This window comes from Schistocerca piceifrons, chromosome 7 (genome assembly GCF_021461385.2).
Source record: "Schistocerca piceifrons isolate TAMUIC-IGC-003096 chromosome 7, iqSchPice1.1, whole genome shotgun sequence".
Taxonomy (NCBI): Eukaryota; Metazoa; Arthropoda; class Insecta; order Orthoptera; family Acrididae; genus Schistocerca; species Schistocerca piceifrons.
Window position 1 is genome coordinate 448,573,945 of NC_060144.1, and position 17,236 is coordinate 448,591,180.

General features: G+C 39.4%; 1 protein-coding gene across 1 annotated transcript in view; it reads left to right on the forward strand.

The window, feature by feature from the left end:
• The window catches only part of LOC124805343, a 96,958-nt gene that overhangs the window by 70,496 nt on the left and 9,226 nt on the right, over nt 1–17,236 (forward strand). Inside the window, exons 11-13 of the mRNA XM_047265862.1 lie at nt 9,929–10,292; nt 10,749–10,975; nt 11,371–11,597. Coding sequence (XP_047121818.1) covers nt 9,929–10,292; nt 10,749–10,975; nt 11,371–11,597 — 818 coding nt within the window. The remainder of the gene's footprint in view (nt 1–9,928; nt 10,293–10,748; nt 10,976–11,370; nt 11,598–17,236) is intronic.

Below are 17,236 nucleotides of genomic sequence, written 5' to 3' on the forward strand. Positions count from 1 at the left end.
CTGTCCAGCATCCTCATACACAGCACAAATGTCTCTGGCTGCCTCTACTGCTGTCACCCCTACATTGAACTCAAAACAGAATAATATTTCAAAAATGTTCAGATTTCTCTCTAGCATCCACAGTTCCACTCACTGTTTCCAAATGAAAATATGTAAACTCAAATAGCAACAGTGTACAAAAAATAAATAAATAAATGAATAAATTGGCAACTGATAAGTAAACCCATAGCTACCAGAACACTGACAGGCAAAACAAAAAAGTCTATGAACGTACGCATCAGCCTAATATTTTTTATCCCTGAATATTGTTTTTTCACAATAAAATGTGTATCACGTGCATCTACGGACTTTTAGAATGTTCATTTTCTATTTTCCGTCCAAGTACATCTGTCAATCTGTTTTTCCCGCAGGTTAAAGCAAAAAATATTTTTCTTCAAAATTTCTTGTAACGATAGTTTTCATTTTTATTTAATTAATTTATTTATTTTCCTGTGGCAGCTGGCAAAAATTTTTTACTTTTGGAAAGTACTACACTAAAAAGGAGAAGTCTGATAATTATTTTTTGGATTTGTAACTAACTCTTGAATTATGACTGACTGGCAATGTTGTAGGATGGTGAAATGACTTCGAGGTGTTTATTTTCGTGACGGTCACTATAGTAGAAATATGCACCTAAAGCTTATGAAATATGGATATTCAGCATGGCAAGGTATAAGTTACCTACCAGTTTTATGTCTCTTTTCAGTTTACTTTGTTTTAATCATTAGACTGCTCTATATCTGTTTCCATGCACCGTTGCTCCTATTGCCTACTTCTCTACTTGTGTTAACATGTGCTACCTTACTGATTCGCGTGTGCTCTGGATATGTGAAAACTGGCTGCTGCTCAGGGTGACCGTGTGCTTCAGTTGGAATTCCTATGTAGTGTTTGCTTCTGTGATCGTGTGCTGCTGTTTCCAATTTAGCTTTTACTTATGAGCTATTGATTAAAATTTTGCAAAAGATGGCATACCACAATAATTACTGAGGAATAGAGTTTGGAAGTTCTCACTAGACATGGCAGTGAGAATGAATGCTTCAATTGTGGTGGTGACACATCAACAAAATCTTGAGGCAACAGTCAAGAGCCATGTACATCAGATGCCTGTTTTACAGGTGATGAAAAATCTTCAGTATCTGAAAGAAGTATTGATATGTGTGGGGAAAAAACACATTTTAGAGATACATTTGACTCGAGGAAAAGTTGATTTTTGCCAATATGTGCAATGTAGCAGATAACAATAGCTGTTATTTACACACCAAGGCATATATGCCAGAATCAGTGTAGTTTCTACATTTACATGTAACCCCACTTTTACATTCCTGGAAGTCACGTTTTGCCAACATATACAACATTTCTTGTATTGCTTTCATCAAATGTCCTATGTTCAAAATGTTAATTTGTTCCCAATTTTGGTTAACATATCTGTAATTTTACCATGATTTACACTTTAGGGGAAAAAACTGACATAATAAGATGTGTCATGGGGTTGGCCTCCAAGTAGTGTTAGCAAATGTTACCGTATTTACTCGAATCTAAGCCGCACTTTTTTTCCAGTTTCTGTAATCAAAAAAACCGCCTGCGGCTTAGAATCAAGTGCAAAGCAAGTGGAAGTTCTGAAAAGTGTTGGTGGGTGCTGCCACACCTAACTTCTGCCGTCGAATGTATGTAGCGCTAAACAGGCATGCTTTGTAGGCATAAAGATAAATACTGGCACCAAATCCTCTGCGTCAGTAAATAAATTAAGAAAAAGGTGGAAGACGAGCTTTTTTTCTCCGCCCCGAATTTCGACCACTGCATTTTCATACATTATCCAACGAAGTAAATGCAAATTCCGTATTGTTCATCTTCGAACGTTGCAGCATTTCAATGTACTACGAAAATCCGACGGCGACTGGCAAGACCGTTTGGGATGTTTGTCAATATGGCCAACTCTACGCTGATTTTTTTCCTACCTGTGAGAAGAGATGATTGCTAATAGGAACTTTTATGAATTATGAATCACATGTAGTATTCTCTTCACCATAAGAGTAATACGAATATAAACATTTTGCCATGTATTGTTTCGTGTTTGCTGCTATCTCATTTAAATCCTGTCTGCCTAATAAACTACGAAACTAGAGTGAGACAACAGCAAACGCGGAAGAATATACATATCATGTCATGTTTATATTCATATTATTCTTATGCCTAATAGTGATACAGTCAGAAATGAAGCACAGCAATTGACTAGATTTTTAAATCTAAGATGACTCTAATTTCTGTGCAGAATGTAATGTACTAAAGAGGCGCCTGCAAAGATTTTCAAATGGAGAAAAATTTTCGCTAAACTCTCGTTCAGAACATCATCTATCATACGCAGTCTATTATTTGGTTCTTGTTGATCATTATCAAAGAACGCAGCAGTGTAAGTAACAACAAATAGCAGTCTCTTGCCATTGTTTCGCTAAAGAGACGATTCCTCTCTTTTATTTATTTATTTTATTTTATTTTTTTAATTGTAAGCGGCTGTAGCGCGCACAATAGCAAGCCATGCCGCGAGCGGCGACAGGCCGTACGCACGCACTATCAGAATGCGACAAACAATGCATGACACAGTAAAGTAATGAATTTTCAGCTTAGAGTGACGTGAAAACCTATAACAAAGAAAACGGTGCTTATCAGATCAAAGAAAAATAAGCAATCAATTCAAACCAGACGAAGCACATGAAAAAGGAAGGGTACCCATATAAATACGGACGGAGCACCTGACACATAGCAGTGGCTACCTGGTAAAGCTTAACTGCTAAGCTTACAACTCGAACCATCTACTGTAGCTGTATCGTCATTCATTCGACCTAAATTTTGTCTCATATTACAATGGACCAACTTTGTTGTGATTTGGTGATGTGGCCTAAAACTTTTCTCTCCCCTTGAATTTCGAGTCTCAAATTTCAGGTGCGGCTTAGATTCGGGAAAATTTTTTTCCCTTCATTTCGAGTCTCATTTTTCAGGGGCGGCTTAGATTCGAGTAAATACGGTACGTCGTTTAGTTTTTTGACACCAGGGTTCTCTGCTCCACAGATCTGAATCTATAAAAGTCAGAACAATTTGTGCTTTGTCTCCTGCTGCTGCCAGGCTCCATGGCATGATGTCTGATCAGAGTAACCAGGTTTGTTCAAATGAAGGTATCATTACCAGTCACAATGATTTTCAAACTGTCTCCACTGTGCATGCACAGATTTGTGAACATCATGACACCTTTGCATTACTTGGAATGCACGTTTTGCGGTTTGGCCACTTGTAGTGGCAGTTATCACTTTTCCTCTCTTCACATTGCTCAAATGTTTCTAGTTCAAATAAAGGAACATTGCAGCAGTTACATATTTTTTCATGCTTACTAAGGTGTGATTTCAGAATTTATTCTCATTGTCAAGTGAAATATTCATGTAAGTATTTTTGGTGATGTTTCACAAACAACGTGAATCGTGTGAGACCTTAACTTTTCCCGGTAAATTGAATGTTCGAATAACTTACGGGTTTGCTGCCGGGTGACGTCGTGGAACATCGCCGATATTTCGATAGGAGCACACCCTGCCGTTCTCAAGGCACAAATGCAAGGAAGAAAAAATGTGCAAGCAAATTTAATACCTCGGTTCACAGAGGAGAAACAAGGAAGGCACCACACATAGAACAAGTGTCAATACAACCAAAGATAACCAACATCAGAAATATCGATGGTTACTATTAATCAACAGGTGAGGTAGCACTAATTCTGTCCCTCTGTTTTTGATGAGAGACAGAGCCGGATTCCAAGCAGCATTTAAACAAAATCCACCATCTCTGTTAGTAAGGTTGCTTGATAGTCTGATTTCAACAGCTTCCTTAATAACACTATCCCAATAGCTGGATGTGCAAGCCAGAATCTCCGTGTTGTTGTATTCCAAAGGATGACCGATGTCAAGGCAAAGCTGACCCTACTAAGAGTGTTGAAAGAAAGACAAATAACCTCCTGAAGAAAAGTTCTTTGTCACAGGAGACTATCAAGAGTCTTAATTCTTACTGTGCTGTACCACTGAGATTATATGGCCTCCCTAAGGTCCATAAAGAGACTGTCCCATTGAGGCCTATTGTTTCTGCTAGTTTTAAGAATTCCAGCAACGAAGGAGACAGGTTATTTGCAACAAGGAATGTAGTTTTGAAAGTTTATATGGCATTCCACAGCCAAAACATTGGAAATCAGTTCCACAATTTGGAGAAAGAGGTGGCATAGCGACAACAATCATGAAACTATTTAACATTTGGTATATGTTTCTCAGGCTTTATAACTATATAGCAACAACAGTACAACTTAATAGGAACAGGTGCACCGTGTGAAAATCACAAGATGAACTGAAACTTATGTGATGCTTTCCGTGCAGTGAAGTATTATGGTCAGAGAGAATTGCAATACCGTAGAAGTGTTTGAGATGAAAAAACTGATAGACAAACTGGTGAAAGAATCAAGAAACCACAGTGTGATCCAGATTGCAACTCTACTATGGAAGCGGCTGGCTGTACTGTCATACTATTGGGTTGCAAAATCAGTGCAGAAGACTGAAGTGGTAGTAGAACTTTTTCCACAGACCAAAGGCAAGATGGAAATATGCAAATAGCAGCGGAGTGTCTTGTGTGCTCGTAAAATAATTTGTTGGAATGTATGTCATAGAAAAGAGTAAAAGCAACAGAGGAAGGTACTCTGATGTCTAGATTGTTCTATGATTTACTCCAAGACATTTCTCAAATATTATTGAGAATGACCACGCAAGGAAAGGTATGCCATTTCGTAAAACAGTAGTTTGCTCAAAACAGGAAGCACATCAAAACGTTAGGTACAAATGTAGAAAATACAGTAGACAGCTAAATGCTGTGCCATGGTTAGACCCTGACATAAAAAGAAATTAAAAATAGAAGCCATGGACAATCACACAGACCTCGCCAATTTCATATGCTGTAATATCTACTTAGTTCATGAAGTATAAAAATTAAGAACGAAGTGTATATAGTGTAAATGATACAAAATTACAGATCATTGTTCATTTCCGGTATACAACTACTTCTTGGACGCAAATGAAAAGTATCCCTAGAACTAGATATTTAGTTTTTGAAGTTGTGTACAGAAATGTTATCAGAGTTCATGTGCATGAAACGTAGTGGTAAACTATACATCATTTGATTTTGAAGCTCTACCAGCAATCATGTTTACAGACAAATATTACTGGATTTCAGATGTGTTACACCAGGGACACACAAACACACACACACACACACACACACACACACACACACACACACACACACAAAATCCTGGATTTGTCAGTTAAAAAAACACTTTTCCTGGCTGAAGATGCACATTTTTCCTGAAGAAGATACATGTTCTCTGTGTAACGTAACCGTATACTTTCCCTTGAAATTGTAAAACTTGTCTATCCTTTGAATGGCAAAGATTTTATACACCGGTCTAGAACTTCCCGGCACTTTACGAAGTGAAACCCAGCAAAAAAATAAGTGTTTTGGAAAGATCTTTGATGCATAGTAACATGCACACAGCATATTTTCGTATTACAAAAGTATAAATGCCAATTCCACCAAACACAGAACATTAGTTTCCAAAGCATTGAAATGGAGATTGCAATGTGTTTTTGTCAGCCAATCATAGCTCACATCATGTAGTCTCACCAGCCGATGACTGTAGATATTCTGAGTATAGGACATGTGATATAGTCGGGCAGTAGCAACATCACTGTTAAGGAGTGTGAACACACAAGTTGGAAAACTCATGATTTAAATTAATATACATAAAGTATAGCTACATGAAAAGCTAAGCTTTCACATATCAAACACAAATGTGCCAGTAAGATTTTAAATAATGACATAAATGTTTGGTCTTCTGGGCCTGAAATTTTTCTAAGTAGCTGGTCTTCAAAGTGTTAGTTTAAAATGAGAGTAAAAGGTCTGTGATTTAAGAAATTAATTGCTCATTCTCACCTGTAACATAATTCATCTTCATTCGCTGTATTTTCCTGTGACCAGTCAGAAATAGATTCGTTTGAGCAGCTCCCAAAGAGTGCTAGAAAATAGATGTTACTGTACATGCGCAGGTATGATGACATTGGAAGTGTTTGCTCTGTTCATATTCCTTTTGTTGCATTTCTGTCTGGAACTTTACGTAGTGGGGCATCATGTGGTTATGTGCAGCACTGTCACATTTTGTTTGGAGGGGACATACGGAATTATTCTTCTTCAGGCAAGTGTTTTAGTCCTTGGCACAAAATTCATTTCAAAACTAGACTGTACAACACGAAAGTACCATAATATTTTTGTATGTGGTGACTTTAACACAGAATTTTTTTTCTTTTTTTTTTAAATTCGTGGTTTGTAATATTGTTATGTAGACATTTCTACTCAAATTTACATCCAAATAGCACTGCAAAAAGCTAATAAGGAGGAATACAAATTTGTTGCAAAAATAAAAAAGGTATTTCTGTACACCAGAACTAAGAACAATGAGCTTTTCATGACTTTCTCAAACTATATAAAAATTAATAAGGTTATTTGGGAAGCCAAGAAACTGTATAATAGGCAGTTACAGTGATGAAACACTGTGTGCTGCCAGCTACAACTTACTAAAGAAAGGCGTTCTGTAAGTTTAAGATGTAAACAACACAAATTAAGAAATAATATCAAGCCTAGAGGAGTATGAGATGAGTGTTGAAACATATCTTGTGATCGAAAAACATTGTTTCGTGGAAGGCAGATGTGTAAAATTCTGCTAAAGCTTTTGTGTGTGGTTTTTGGAAGCCAATTTTCTTGGAGTATCTGTAGTATATTATAACTGGTTCTTTATTGTGGCATAGTACCATGCGTGCCTGAATATGAAAACAAGCACTTCAAATTCAGTGAACAGTTGAAACTAGCCAAAAGTGTGGAATGAAACACTTCATTTCAAGTGAATTGACTGTCTCTGTGGAAAAGATTAATAAAAGCCAAATGCATTTGACGTGAGAGCTGTAAAGGAAGCTAGAATAGCAAAATCATGAAACGTGAAGGCGGGTCACATGGAGACTACTCTCCATTCCACTATGGAACCAACTGCGTAGAAAATTTAAGAATTGCCCACTGAGGATGCTACAAAGATGTTGAAACCTATTTGGGTTTGTGTGAAAAACAGTTGTCGGCATAACAGGTGAACCTGAATGCCAATAATTTTTGTAATGGTATACTTACAAGGAGTTCTCGGACATACAAACATCTTCCTTTGAAAGTTGGTTGCAAAAGAGTTACCTTGCTAGCAGAGAGGAACAGGAAACAATTGAAGATTTAAGATTCTGCAGTGTTAATAAGTTACACCGAAAAGACTAAACATGGAGAATCAATGTGCCAAGAAAGCTCAGTTGCTGTCATCCAGGCATTCTTGGTCTACAAGAAGTAATTAAAAGCATCAGCAACACTTCGAATAGTTACCATACAGGACATTCGCACCTTACTCACTCTTATTTACACCATACACTACACAATTGTCTGCCTATGTCAGCATTCAAGGGAGGCTGTTCCAACGCTGCCACACAGGGCACAGACATCTACGAGCACGTCATCTTGTGTGCAGGCAGATGCAGGTACTAAAGGATACCTGCCAGTTGGCCCTATTGAACATGTCCTGCGCATGCACGAGCCCATTGGGCACTCCTGTTTGCAGGTGCTTGAGTAGGGCAGTATGACTGCATAGACCGCATAGCGTCAGTTATTTACCTGCCTCTGCCATAGTACGAAGACTTTTGGTTGCCTTAGTTCAGTACATTTAAAGACTAATGTTCAACAATTCTGACTGCTCTGTGCATGAGCAAATTTGGCAGCTTGGCCGTGCCACAAAAATTTCCCAGGAAGCATCTGGCAGTTTGCAGCTGCTGCTTATACGGCTAACAGCCACACTTCACAGTGAGAAGGGGGAGATGAAGCTTCTCATACAAAACTTCAGCTCTGCACATGCGTGTGGGCTGGCTGCTCAAACAACATAATTTAAACTGTTGTGACACCAAGTTCATCAAAAGCAGTGTGTTGTTGTTACTACGGTTCACAGTAAATGCTAGTGTATCGGAGCATAAAATAAAGTAAAGGAAAGGCAACCACTCGCCTATAGCTGACGGATGTATAGTGCATAGAAGCACTCAGAAGAATACTATTTACTCTAGGTTTCAAGCTCTTGCTCTTTCTCTAGCAAAAGGACATACAATCACATACAGTCAGACACACACCTAAATCCTTTCACCAGTGGCTGCAGGTGCGAGTGTGCTTTTGCTAGAGACACAGCAAGAGCTCCAAAATCTACTGTAAACACTGCATTCTGTTGAGCGTTTCTATGTGGCACAAATTAGTTAGCTGTAGGGGGGTGGTTTTTATGTATCTGCCGTTTTACGTATCATTCCATCTGGGAATTTCCATTGTTGTTACACTGTGTATTAGAGTTATATGAGAGGTGGTCACTATATCTCCTTCTGCTATAAAAAGCATGACATTATGACCAGAATCATCATAAAGGTAGCTCAGACTGGGTTTATTCTTTCTGGAGGTAGTACAGTGACGAGTGTTTCAGTTATGACCACTCAGGGATCAACAGATGAACGGATGAAATAGCCACTGCACACTCCAGAAAATATTCAGCACAGGGAGAGGCTGGCTACGTGGTGATTCATCCCCAGATAGCAGCCCGAATAAAAGGAACTTAGTTTGCATGTAGCAGTCAAAGCACCAAGTATGTTTGGAGCAGTCAGAAAGATCTTGCTCTTTGGTTGAGTGAATGGAAAACTCAGGTATATCAGAATTAAATGATGCTGTCGCAGACAAGGTATGGGAGTTTTGTACTTCCACATACCTCTTTCCTTTCTTCTGGTCCCTCATACTCCAAATTTTCACTTACATGCCACTGCTGCCTGTTGTGTGATAATCCTCTAAATCTGGAGTTTATATAACCTTTGCACTGTACTTTGCTTCATAATCCATGACTGCTGTGGATACTTTAACTGGATGCTACACGGCTTCTGGGATTTCCTTAAATGCTGTTCACGTGTCCCATTCAACCGACTCACTCACTGCTGTGGATTACTTCCATATATTGGTGAATAAAAAATACAACACACGTCTCTTTGCATGCTATCATTGGGACAAAACCTCATTGTGATATCTTCAGACATTTAAGAAATGTGACAATTGTTATGACCATGTTGACTCCTGATGGGCAGGATGAACAGGGCTGTCTTTCGGGTATAACAACTAGTATCTCAAGATGAAATGAGATACTGTTCTGCTCTCAGTTTTAGATAAGATATCAGAATTTTATCTCTATTTCATACAAAGTAATGTACGGGTAAACTCAACCATACACAAAGTCTATGCATTGTGTTTTTACCTCGGCAAACTCTTACTTATTTTGATACAGTACAGTAACTTTGATGAATAACGAAAAGAGATTTAGTCCTTCATCAAACGAAGATATCGGACTGTAAAATGTGCAAGCATCAAATTTTTTTCACTCAATAATTTGCTTAAAATTGGACGATGTTTCTCAGCACAGGTAGCAGCATTAAGCAAGCTGTACAGTGACAATAAAGCTATTCTCAGCACAGAATGCAGAAATGTCATCTGTAGCAGTCAAAGGAGTTAATGAACATACATAACAATGAGCCACTGCCCTATACTACTTCCTGCCATTTTATACACAGCAAACAGCAGTAAATTGACAGGTGGTACTGACAAATGTCTTTATCAGACATTGATGAGTGGTGTAGTAGCAAAACGTGTCTAAGCTAGTTATAATATTGTGTTTTATTAACTTTCTTGGAGGTGCAGTAATTTCTTTTATATACTATCATTGCAGGCCAACTTCCACTGGAGATGCTGACAAGTTTGATTCCAGCATCAATGGCCCCTGCTGCTGCTTCAGGTGTTGGGTATTGTGTGGAACAGCAAGATTCAAGTACCACACAGCCACAGCAACAGTCGCAGTCACAGCAGCAGCAGCAGCAACAGCAGCAGACTACATCATCAAGCACATTGTCATTGCTGCCAGGATTAGGAGAAGTTAATGTTGAGGAATTATTCCGCAAGCTTGTTGCTACAGGAATTGTACCAGCAGGTCAGAGTACCTCAGGAACAGGTGTAGCTGAGGAGAAAAAGACTGCAGATGATCCGGCCACCCAGATCAAACCAGTTGACTTTTCTCAGCCAGAAACACTACGAGTGTGAGTATACAGCAGAGTTTTTTTATTTGTCTGAGTAAGAAAATGGAAATAGTATCCTAACACTGAGCATTTCATACATACAATGGTCTTAAGCTTCATACTGTGGAGTTTCCATCTTACCTGAATTTGCATGTGCTACAGATGTCATTCATTGGAGACGGTAAGAATTTAGGTATCTCTGAAGGTGCCCCGAGATACATTGCTGCTGAACTGCTGCTGCCTTCTAGCATTAAAACAAAAGTGACAAAACCTTAGCAAAACACTTTTCTTAACTTACTGATTGGTTCTTCATTTATTATTGTTTTGTATATATTTCATAGACCAGAGTAATATAATATATAGTGATATGCAGAAATTATAAGATCATCAATCATTTCTGTCAGTGTTTTTTATGACAAGTACATGTGTTTCAGTCTTAAAAGTGTTCTTGATAAACATGTTTCTGTTTGACTTTAGACGGCAACCTGCTCTTGTGGCACAGTTATACTCAGGGATTCAATGCAGCTCTTGCGGTGTGCGTTTCCCACCTGAGCATACAATGAAGTATTCACAGCACTTGGATTGGCACTTCAGACAGAACAGGAGAGAACGTGACAGCACGAGAAAGGCTCAGAGTCGCAAATGGTATTATGATGTCTCAGACTGGATCCAGTTTGAGGAAATTGAAGACCTTGAAGAGAGAGGTAAGGCACAAACATTCAAGTTCTTTTGTTGCTGTCCCTCTGAGCCTTGCAGCCACCGAAGTGGTTATGTGTATTTTATCTTTTTAAGTGTCAAATTTTATATGAGACTTTAAGCTAAAGGAAGTCAATCCATGAAATTCACATTATCAGGTGCACAGAGGCACTAAATAAAAACTTTTTGAGGATAGAATCCAAAAATTTTAGTTCACTGTTTCCTTAACCCAATTAAATGTTTAGGACTGCCTTTCATTGGATCGTAACTGGTGCCAGTTGCGTTCATAGTTTCTCCCATAGTTTTTCCTCTGTAATCACTTTAATTACTGTATAATGTAAGGATTGTAGTTGTTTGGTTAGCTCCATTGAGTGTTAATGTTTGTTTTGCTTTCCCTTCTTAGCTCAAAGTTGGTTTGAGACCCAGCAGGCAGGAGCAGCTGGAACATCTGAAGAATCTTCAAATGAAATTCCAAGTGTATCAGCTGAAGGCCAAGAGGATGCCGTATGTGATGTTTGCCATGATCACTTTGAACAGTTCTATAATGAAGAGCGTGAAGAATGGCATCTGCGCATGGCTATTCGTGTAGACGGTCATGTATATCATCCATTGTGTTACGAAGATCTTAAGGTAATAAGCTTACCTTCTCTACACAAACATTTCAGACTTGTAATTACAAAAACTCTAAATATAAAGGTCCCAGATTCAAGTCCTGGTCTGGCACACAGTTTTAAGTCTCAAATTAACACAGCCGCAGAGTGGAAATTTCATTCTTGATTCATGAACAAAGATGGGGTGTGTAGGCTATTTCTGCTCATCTGACATTGAAAACTTCGGTAACCAGTGGCCATTCAGTATTTTCTGATTATTGTCCTATGAAGACAGTCAGTGCAGACTGTAAATGTGTTTATAATGTGGATAATGTTTTCCATACAATTGTATTTGTTACTGATAGTTTTTTTTTTACCCTGGTAACCAATATAAATAATGTAAACAAATGAGACTTGTCACTTATGGGATAAATTGCATTCAGATTCTGCTTGTTGCAAGACTCAGGAATTCACTGAAGTATGTGCAACAGGTGGTGTTAGGCATTGACAATACTGCCATTATCCCTCTCTTCTTCCTGTATGGCCCACCTTTGTGACTATATCTGTAGAGGGAAAATGACTATTAACACGCATGCACACCTGTCACCCACTTACATGTACACACCTGTCTCCCTACATTGTGATCATTCAACTGCCAGCTCTTTCCTGGCCCATGATGAGTGTAGTGGGATGAGGTGAGGTTGCAGAGTGGGAGGGAGTGAGGGATGGAGAGAGTCAGGAGGCAGCAAGGGAGTTAGGGGAGGAAGCGTCCAGTGGCTCGTGGGAGAGTGGGGAGCCATCCATGGGCTAGCTAGGGGTGCAGGTAGATGGGCAGGTGGCAGACAGCTGAGCACACGATTTCACAGACTAGGGCGTGAGTAAAGGGAAAGGATTGCTGTGCATGTGCGTGCGTGCGTGCGTGCATACACACACACTACTGGGTGGGGGGACAGCGAGTTACCTTAGGTTTAGGTCAGGGAAGTTTCAGGAGCGAAGGATGTGCTGTAGGGGTAGCTCCCATCTGCACAGCTGAGAAAAGCTGTTGGTGGTGAGGAGGATCCAGATGGAACAGGGTGTGGAACAGCCATTGAAATCCCGCATATTGTGACCTGCTGCATGTTGGGCCACTGGGTTGTCCACATAGTTTTTGGCAACAGTTTGACAGTGGCCATTTATTCTAGTTGACAGCTGGTTGGTTGTCATACCAATGTAAAACATTGTACAGTGATTGCAGCAGAGCTGGTATATAACATGGCAGCTTTCACAGGTGGCCAGGCATCTGATGGGGTAGGGTAAGCCTGTGATGGGACTGGAGTAGGAGGCGCTAGGTGGGTGAATAGAGCAGGTCTTGCATCTGGGTCTTCCACAAGGGTATGATCCCTGTGGGAGGGGATCAAGGTTGGGAGTAGCATAGAGATGGACTAGGATGTTGTGGAGGTTGGGTGGGGAACACCACTTTGGGAGGGGATGGAAGTATCTTGGGTAGTATGTCCCTCATTTTGGGGCATGGTGATACATAATCAAAAACCTGATAAAGGACATGATTCAGTCGTTCCAGTCCCAGGCGATATTAGGTGACAAGGGGGCTATTCTTTGTGGTTCGTTCTTGGGATGGATATGAGGATCAGATGTGTGTGCGGATATGGCATGGGAGATATTGACTGTCTGCAAAGGTCTTTGTAAGCCCTTCAGCATACTGGGCGAGGGAGTTCTCGTCGCTGCAGATGATACGTCTGCCGTGGGTGGCCTGCCTCTATGGGAGAGATTTTTTGATGTGAAGAGGTGGTGCTCTCAAAGTGCAGGTACTGTTGGTGAGTGGTGGGTTTGATGTGGACCGAGGTGTGGATGGAGCCATCTAAGAGGGGATTGACAGCTAGGAAGGTGGCATGATGGGTGGAGGAGGACCAGTTGAAGTGGATGGAGGAATGAGGATAAGGCATCCTGGCATTGGGTCCAGATCATAAAGATGTCATAAATAAACCTGAACCAGACTGGAGTGTGGGAAGCTAGGAACGTTTCCTCTAGGTGGCCCATGAAGAGGTTGGCATAGAAGGGTGCCTTGCAGGTGCCCATGGCTGTGCCATGAATTTGTTTACATACCTTCCCTTCAAAGGTAAAGTAGTTATGGGTTAGAATGTACTTCATTAGATGTATGAGGAATGAAGTGGTGGGTTTTGCAGGGCACTGGGAGAGGTTGTGTTCAATCGTGGCAAGGCCATGGGCGTGAGGCATGTTGGTGTATAAGGAAGCTGCATCTACAGTGACAAGTAGGAACCCAGGAGTAACCAAGTGTTGGTCAGTTTATTTTACAGATTGCTGTCACAAGTTAATAAACATTACAGACTATGCTTGCAGTATGACAGATAGGCTACAAATTTATGTGGTTGAACATCATCAATGTACATCTATTTCGAGCTGTTCACAGTGTACCTTTGAATTTGGTATTTCATTAAGTGACAGATCATATCCTTTGCACTTTCCTCAACTGCAGCTTCATTGAATATGGCTAAATGCATGATTAGAATAACTGGATTTAAGGTCCCAAAACATTTATATTATGCTCCATAACATATGATGGATCACATGAGGCAATATTGCCCCTACGGCTTATCTTAGAAGATAGATTAAGGAATGGCAAACCTACATTTCTGTCATTCCAAGACTTACAGAAAGCTTTTGAAAATGTTGACTGGAATACTCTCTTTCAAATTCTGAAAGTGGCAGGAGTCAAATAAAGGGAGTGAAAGGCTATTTACAATTTGTATAGAAACCAGATGGCAGTTATACGAGTCGAGGGGGCATGAAAGGGAAGCAGTGTTTGGGAAGGGAGTGAGACAGGGTTGTAGGCTATCCCCGATGTTATTCAATCTATATATTGAGCAAGCAGTAAAGGAAACAAAAGAAAAATTCGGAGTAGGAATTAAAATCCATGGAGAAAAAATAAAAACTTTGTGGCTTGCCGATGACATTGTAATTCTGTCAGAGACAGCAAAGGACCTGGAAGAGCAGTTGAATGGAATGGACAGTGTCTTGAAAGGAGGATATAAGATGAACAACAACAAAAGCAAAACAAGGACAATGGCATGTAGTCGAATTAAATCAGTTGATACTAAGGGAATTAGATTAGGAAATGAGACACTTAAAGTAGATGAGGTTTTGCTATTTGGAGAGCAAAATAGCTGATGATGGTCGAAGTAGAGAGGATATAAAATGTAGACTGGCAATGGCAAGAAAAGCATTTCTGAAGAGAAATTTGTTAATATGGAGTGTAGATTTAAGTGTCAGGAAGTCGTTTCTGAAAGTATTTGTATGGAGTGTAGCCATGTATGGAAGTGAAACATGGATGATAGATAGTTTAAACATGAAGAGAACAGAAAAGCTTTCGCAATATGGTGCTACAGAAGAATGCTGAAGATTAGATGGGTAGATCACGTGACTAATTAGGAGGTATTGAATAGAATTGGGGAGAACAGGAATTTGTGGCACAACTTGACAAGAAGAAGGGATCAGTTGGTAGGACATGTTCTGAGGTGTCAAGGAATCATTAGTTTAGTATTTGAGGGCAGCGTGGAGGGTAAAAACCGTAGGAGGAGACCAAGAGATGAATACAGTAAGCAGATTCAGAAGGATGTGTACTTGGGAGATGATGAAGCTTGCACAGGACAGAATAGCATGGAGAGCTGCATCAAACCACTCTGGACTGAAGTCAACAACAACAACATATGAAAAATAGTACTCAGTTTTGCATAAACCAAAAAAGATTGAAATCACAAAATTTGCCATTGCCATTAACACCATATAATTTTAAAAGTTATACAACCCACAACTGTCTTGCCCCATTCCAGATAAAATTTTAAAATGCTAGAAAATGAAATTTAGCTTATACTGACACATCTTATTACATGACTAACAGTCCTATTGTCAGGGAGCTTAGTCCTTCCAGTCCTCCAATTTAGACTACAGCATCACACTAGTAGTGGGGGCCTCAAGAGTAACTCCTGTGAAATTGATTAGGTCACTATACCAGTGTCTTTGATACAGTCAAGGTGAAAGGTCATGAGGCAGGATCCGTTTCTGGCCAGGTGAAAATATTACAGCAGTTGAAAATGAGGAAATTTTACTTGCACAGCTCAGATCTCTGACCTTATGGTTTCTGAGAAATTGAAGAATTAGTTATTGCAGTCTGTTGCAGTTTATACTTGAGAAGGAAAGTCTGTCATTTACCATGTATACTGATTCAAATGACACTTCTTTCAATATTTTCACTCTTTGGCAAGAGTATGTAACTGTCAAATATTCTATATAACAGGGGAAAAGTGATCAGTGTAAGTGACTACAAAATGGTTACAAATTTTTCTAAGTTACATTTGTCTTCCACTCAGGCTGTCATTGCATAATTTGATTTCATATTCTTGATTGCTACACAGTTCTATCAGTGTAGTTGTAGCCATGAAGGTTGCTGCCCAGTGCTCTTATACTTGTAAGTGATAACTCGGTGTCATGTTGGTACTTTGAAAATCCAGTCACCCCGTTTCATTTCAACTGTAACTCATTTGATGAATTATACTATTGCCGACACACTTGAAAATGGCTACACTGTCCAAACTGTGAAGTAGTGAGGAATATGAAATAAAATAAAACGTAATCCAAGTAACGAACAGCCAGTGTGGCAGATAACTGTAAGTTGGAAAATTTGTTTTGGCTGTGGACCTGTGGCAACTAAAATTTGTTCCACATTTCTCATAACACATTGAGCTAATGCCAAAAAGATCGATAACCTTGTACAAAACCAGCTGTCAGTCCCAAATGTTTTACATAAACTTATCATGCACTTGATATATGTATGTGTCAAAGTAACCTCCCATAGCAGTCTTCATAAATGTAAACAAAGTTTGATTTTCATCATATATTTAACATGAAAGAAGTGTATGCAAGCAAATGGGTTTCATCCTGTTCATTTGGTGCTTTCACTGCTTTGGTTATGAATACCATCAAACACACGGTGATGTCATACCACAACAGAAAGAAGTGCCTTTGAGAAACATAGAGATTTCAGCAATAATAGCACAACACTTCAGGTACGTTTTTCATCTTGACCTTCAGCAGAAAAGGTTAATAATGATATTTTGCAAGAAATGCCCATGCATGGGTATGCGCACATCTGCACACTTTCTTATATCACTTGATACCACCACCACCACCACCACCACCACAATTAGCAGGTACTTGCCTCGTTAAGTACATTCTAAACAGATCTGGAACTATTAAATTGCAAGTTTATGTATAGCCAAAGTTTCTCCTTTTTTGAGAGTTCGGCAGCTCCACTTGGTTCGGTACAAGTCCTGCATTATGATTTATGGTTCAATTTTCTTGAAAAATGGAACACAGTAATATAAACCCTTTCACAAGATTTCCGTATGAGTAGTCTGGTTTCAGAGTCTGATATTTTTCTTGTGATAGCATACATTTGAATTGTTGTCACAATTCTGTCTTATTCACACTACCATGTGGAGTTTACTTAGTATTAGATTACTATTGTTGAAATTACTCAAGAATTTGTTATAAGGCACATTAAGCAGTCATATGGTTACATGTACAAAACAAGGTGGCTTGCTCTATCTACTAATGAAGGTTGGCATTGACCGGGAAGGTGTCAGTGCTGGTCAAGGTCCTTCGATT